The 6000-nt window shown below is 43.0% G+C and overlaps 1 protein-coding gene across 2 annotated transcripts in view; it reads left to right on the top strand.

Moving 5' to 3' along the window:
• Positions 1-1036: 1036 nt before the first annotated feature.
• The window catches only part of MRC1 (mannose receptor C-type 1), a 97056-nt gene continuing 92092 nt past the window's right edge, over positions 1037-6000 (top strand). The window contains exons 1-2 of one of the 2 annotated variants that reach the window (XM_032624584.1): positions 1037-1092; positions 1681-1761. In XM_032624584.1, the coding sequence (XP_032480475.1) occupies positions 1701-1761 (61 nt within the window). In that variant the 5' untranslated portion in view covers positions 1037-1092; positions 1681-1700. Of the gene's footprint in view, positions 1093-1477; positions 1762-6000 lie in introns of those variants that run through there. The other variant, XM_032624583.1, reaches the window with a different exon arrangement.

Here is a 6000-nt window from a genome sequence, read left to right as displayed (position 1 = left end):
ATTCTTTGTGGGACAATTGGCCTCCTTTTGTTTCAAAGTCACAGATTCTACCACTGATCCTGGTTGGCCATATGACACACTTGTGTAATTTAAAAAACCTTGAATGTGAGTGTAGGGAGAATTCAGTTAAGTTTTATTTGCTTCTGAAATTAAAAGAAATCCAAATTAGGCCAAAATTTTTTAATTTATAGAATTGATTTACATTTAAAAACCATGAATGCCTCATTTAAAATATGTTTTTTCTCATGATAAATCAGTGAAGCACTGTTTTAGAAAACAACATTTTGTTTCATCTGCTCTGTTTTGTAACCAACTTTTTTATGTCAGTGAAGAGTTAGCTTAACAAAAATGAAACATTTTTCTTGTGCCCTACATTTTTACCATCTTTTCCATCCTGTCAGAATAATCTTAAATTTAGAATGCTAAAAAAAAAGTTCAGTAAGAGAACAATGTCACATTTTTTATTAGGAAGCAAAGTGTATAACATTATCACAGAGGTGTGAATCTTTGTGTGAGCTTTCCGCTTAAAGACAAACTATTCATTTAAAATTTCAAAGAATACAATGTTTCCAGTAGCTTCTTTTTGACTGGCTAACATTTCCCACACGCCAGTTGTGGGTTGGCTATCTAATTACTAATATCTGCTTCAAAATGTTCTTAATTCATATTTCACTTCTGAAAAAATAACAAAATAGATGTTTAGGGTTAATATGGTGCTTAATGAAATACCTGTTTCCATTTTTTTAAAAGAAAGTATTCTGCCTATCTTGTAACGAATATACATCTTTTTGACCAAATGAGCAGGTTTTCTGCCAGCAAGAGGACCCTAGTGAACCTGAAGAAGATCACTATGGTCAAGGATGGGCAGCGAGGCTTTACTGCAAATCCTGTCACTTTTCTCTGGCTCTCTAGAGAAATTTCTAGGAAAAGACTTCTAGAAGTTTCTCCCTCCTGTTATGACTGAGATTCTTTCCTAGGCTTAGTCTCTATTTCACTTTTCTTCTAGCCAAAAGGAACAAAGCTCCACGTGAAGTTTCTTTTGAAGATTTCTAAGGAAAAAGGAGGCTCTAAGCACTGAATATGGAGAACGAGGTGGGTCCGTTTCAGCTCTTAAGAGTATGTTTCCCCCAGAAAACTGTCCTTTTTCTTAGTGCCTACCCTCTCTACCATGTTCCGGTGGGATTTGTCTGCCGAGGGTCCCCTGATTCAGTGGCTTCCCAGAGGAAACCTGACTCTTCCAGGCCAGGTAGTGGCCTCCAGCTTGCCCTCCCCATGGCCCCATCCTCCGAGCAGGACCAGGAGGCCCAGAGCAGTTTCACTTCCCACTGCCCTGCAGGCCGTCCCGGCTGCTCATTTCTCACCGGCCCCCTCTCGCCTCCCCCATCTTCCTCATCGCTCTCCCCCCACGTGGCCCTCTCTCCCCTTCCCCTGTGTCTGCTCTTCTCAGAAGTTAGCTTACAAAGCAAAGTTGTAACTTTGAATTCCTGTTTTTCCAACCGCCCTCATGTGACAGGATATCTCCTTATTGGAGGTTTTCCCTAATTTCAGAAGCCCTTTAAAAGTGGGCCCTGCCTCCAAGCGTCTTTTCAGCTGGTTCTGCAGAGAGGGGGGGAGGGGCAGGGCGAGCCGGCGCCCTCACTGTCTTGGTTCTCCCGGCTCTCTCCTCTCCATCCCTGCAAGAAGAGGATCAACCCTGGGCCATGAAGCTGTCCGCGCTCCTGGCTTTCCTTTCTCTCCTTCCGGTTGCCGTGCAGCTCCTGGGTAAGTGGGCTCTGACCTGGAAGCTTTCTGACTTGGAGCCTGGGGTACCCCCTCCCCTCTGGGTCAGGGTTGAGGGATTTCTTCCACACCTGCGGGGAAGAGAAAACAGGGCTCCGCACCACCAGCTCTGTGGCAAACCTCCGCCTGGTCCCCAGGCCTGGAAGCGGGGCACCCGGAGGAGGCGGCCGCTTGGCAGGGCAGAGGGGCCGCCTGACCTGAGCGCCACAGAGCCCCATCTTCCTCTTACCTCTTCTCTCATCTGCCATTGCCTCTTCCCCGCTTTATTCTTAGAGCGATTTCCTCTGTGGTTGGCCGATTCTAGTTTTCAGTTTCTATCTAACCCCCACCAAAAACTTCTGAGTGTTTTTGGCCAAAAGGAAGGCGGCACTGGTGTCTCTCTTCATGGTAGGTCTAAGGATGGATCGCAGATCGTCCCCCCGCCCGAAGATTCCATGGGAGTTTTAGAACTCATCTTTTTTTCTGTGAATGAGCCGTTACATTTTTCTTAATTGGATTATAGTTGATTTACAACGGTGTGTTAGTTTCAGGTGTACAGCAAAGTGAATCAGTTTACATCTACATGTATCCACTCTTTTTTAGATTCTTTTCCCATACAGCCATTACAGAGTATTATGTAGAGTTCCCTGTGCTGTACAGTAGGTCCTTATTAATTATCTGTCCTATATACAGCAGTGTGCTTATGTCAGTCCCAGTCTCCCAATTTATCCTCCCCCCTTTACCCCCTGGTAACCATACTTTTGTTTCTACATCTGTAACTCTATTTCTGTTTTGTAGATAAGTTCATTTGTACCCTGTTTTTAGATTCCATATATAAGCGATATCATTTGATATTTGTCTTTCTCTGACTTACTTCACTCAGTAGTGGACGAACTGTTTGATCTAGCTTTTACTGCCAGAGAGTTCATCCTTATCTATGTTCCACCTTGATCCTTATCTCTGTTCTAAGTTGTTCAAACTGATTTATTCCTGTCCACCCTCACCCCCCCTTTTTTTTTTTCCTGGAGACTGATGATTACTCGTGAGGCATAGATTCAGAGCTTTTCAGAAGCCCAAAGACATTATGGGAGTCTCTCTCTTCTATTTCTTTTATGGAGAAATAAAAGAAATACTCTCTCTCTTCTATTTCAGTCTCAACCTGCTTTACCCTTGGAATGAGAGTGCCTGTAGGAATTTTTATTTCCAGGTCTCTTTTTACGTGGGATAAACGGGATTTCAACTTTGAAATGCTGGCTCCCCGATCCCCCTTCATTCCTCTCAAATCAGCAAACGCCGTCTGCGCCCAGCCTGTGCGAAAGGGCGCTCCATGCCCTGTTGAGTTGGACGCGGGTGTGAGTAGAGGCCACGGAGGAGGCGGAAACTCCCACCACCAGGAAGCCTCCCAGGGAGAGTGTTCCATCACAGAAAGCGTTAACTCACCATGAGCCTGAAGCAGTGGGATTTATAGAAACACAAGCAAAGGCAGTATGGTTTGCACCTGGCCCCTGCCGGGAAGCTGCTTAATTGCTTTGTGCTTCAATTTTTGTGTGTGTCAGGTAAGGAGCATTGTATTACTTGCTTCATCAGTTGTGGCAATGATTCAATGAGTTGAACTGTGTAAAATATTTAGAACATAATATGACCCAGAGTAGTTGCGTCCTAAGTGTCATCTGTCAATAGTAGTGACTTCTTTTTATTCCCATGATAGCAATCAATTGTTCAATACAAGCAGTAGAGTTAGCATTTAAAGGAGAAGTTTCCCAAAAAAAACAATGCCGAGGAAAGAGTCCTGGAGCCTGAGGACACATTTTACCTGAGTCCTGGCTGCAGAGCGCATCCCTCAGACACTGAGGAGTGTGACAGCAGGGCAGGTGAGCTCCACATCACCCCTGTCTTCATCTTGAAAAACAGTCTTGTGCAGGAGGATTAATACATTCTTCGTGACCCCAAAGGTGAAAACTAAGAGCAGTGAAAATCTTCTAACGGTTGCGCTGTCTCAAATAGAATGTTCTGCTTAGGGGTAAGTTCCCTGTCACTAAAGGTCTTCAGACAGACACTGGATGAGACCTGGACCCTAACCCAGCACCGTCCAATAGGTACATCGTCAGCCACGTTATGCAGCCACCTTTAAAAAAGTAAAAAGAAACATTGATTTTATGACTATGTTTTATTTAACCCAATGTATCTAAAATATTATTAGTCAACATTCATCAATATAAAATTTCCTGGATATTTTTACATTCATTTTTCTAAAATTAAAATTTCAACATCCAATGTGCATCTTATACTTACAGGGCATCTCAATTCAGACTGGCTTCGTTTCAAGTGTACAATAGACCCTTGGGGCTAATAGCTACCATACTGGGCAGCACAGATACCACAGATAGAGCCCCTAAATTTCTTTTTTTCTTCTTCTTCTTCTTTTTTTTTAGCCACACGGCGTGGCTTGTGGGATCTTAGTTCCCAGACCAGGGATTGAACCAGGGCCTTCGGCAGTGAGAGTGCAGAGTCCTAACCACTGGACCGCCAGGGAATTCCCTAAGTTTCTTTAAATTTGCTCTTAATGTTTTGGGGGCAAAGAGGCTTTCTCACTTTGTTTAGGCAGTTTTCCCTCCTGGAGACAGCAGGATGCCTTTTGCTCTGATGAATGTCTTCCTCTTCATAGACACAACTATGGGAGAAGCAGGAGAGAGCTGAAGGATCTTTACTTAAAGAATAAAAGCAAAACAAAAACAAAAACATGTATAAGGGAGCTCTTTCCAGAAAATGTGTTATTAACTTGAGAGCCTTTAATTCTTATTTGACCTTTTCTTGGCCCAAGTGGCACATGAACGGAGGTTTCTGGATAAAAGCAGAGCACCTGCTTAGCGGTAGAATAAAGAATATACAGACTCTCCGTACCCCCTTCCCTGCACTCCCTTCCCATTTATGCAACCCCCCAAAAAAGATCTCCCTGCTTCCTGTGGTTTCTTTCTCCCACTTTCCTGAGAACATCCCGCGTCATCAACATCACGAGACCCCTTGTTGTGCCTGGACGGGGCCGGGTGGCCAAGCGTAGCAGAGAGAGCGTGATCTCTTTAGCGGGAAGAACTGCATCCAGTTCTTGTGCCAACGTCTAGACCTCAGTGGGGGTAGAATCGTGGTAGAGATGCGGTGAGGGTTGCTCAGGCACAGACGTTTAGCTTGAAATTGGGGCGGTTTGGCTCACAGGCAGTGCAGTGGTGGTAAACTTAACAGTTGGTTCTCAGAAGAGAGTGAATGTGACCTCTAGCCCACTGCTGTGCTGCATCCAACCTCCTCGTTTATTGGTAAGAAGACTGAGGTCCTGACAGGTTAAGTGATCTTCCCAGGGTCTCACTGGTTAGTGGCACAACCTGCTGAATGCTCAGGCCTGCTGACTCCCAGGGCAGTGTTCTTTCTATCCAACAGAAGCAATGCGTTTTTGCTCCACAGATGACTGGTTTCATACCAATCTTGGACATCTTCAGGGAACAGTTGCCCACTGCCTATTCCTTACTAGTTTTCATTTTTCATAAAATTTTCCTTATAATATTTCTACTTTTCTTCTTGTCTTTCTCCCTTCCTTCCTTCCTTTCTTTTTCTTTCTTTCTGTCTCTATCTCTCTCTTTCTTCTTTCTTTCTCTCTCTTTCTTTCTTCTTTCTTTCTTTCCTTCTTTCTGTCTCTCTCTTTCTTCTTTCTTTCTTTCTTACCTTTCTTTCTTTCTTTCTTTCTCTTTCTTTCCTTCTTTCTGTCTCTCTCTTTCTTCTTTCTTCCTTCCTTCCTTTCTTTCCTTCTTTCTTTCTCTTTCTTTCCTTCTTTCCTTCTTTCTTTCTTTCTTTCTTTCTTCTTTCTTCTTTCTTTCTTTCTTTCCTTCTTTCTGTCTCTCTCTTTCTTCTTTCTTTCTCCCTTCCTTCCTTTCTTTCCTTCTTTCTTTCTCTTTCTTTCCTTCTTTCTTTCTTTCTTTCTTCTTTCTTTCTTCTTTTCTTTCCTTCTTTCTTTCTTTCTTTCTTTCTTTCTTTCTTCCTTTCTTTCTTTCTTTCTTTCTTTCTTCCTTCCTTCCTTTCTTCCTTTCTTTCTTTCTAACTTTTCTTCATTTCTAGTCTCTCATTTCTTCCTTCATACATATGACTTGTTTTGGTTACCAGATTTAAGACATACTTTCAGACACTGTTGACCAAAACCAAATTTTTGTCATCTTTCTTTTTTCAATTGCTCTTATAGTTGTCTATTTTTCATGTTGT

Source organism: Phocoena sinus, chromosome 2, assembly GCF_008692025.1.
Source record: "Phocoena sinus isolate mPhoSin1 chromosome 2, mPhoSin1.pri, whole genome shotgun sequence".
In the NCBI taxonomy this organism is placed as follows: Eukaryota; Metazoa; Chordata; class Mammalia; order Artiodactyla; family Phocoenidae; genus Phocoena; species Phocoena sinus.
This window is presented reverse-complemented; position numbering and strand designations above follow the sequence as displayed.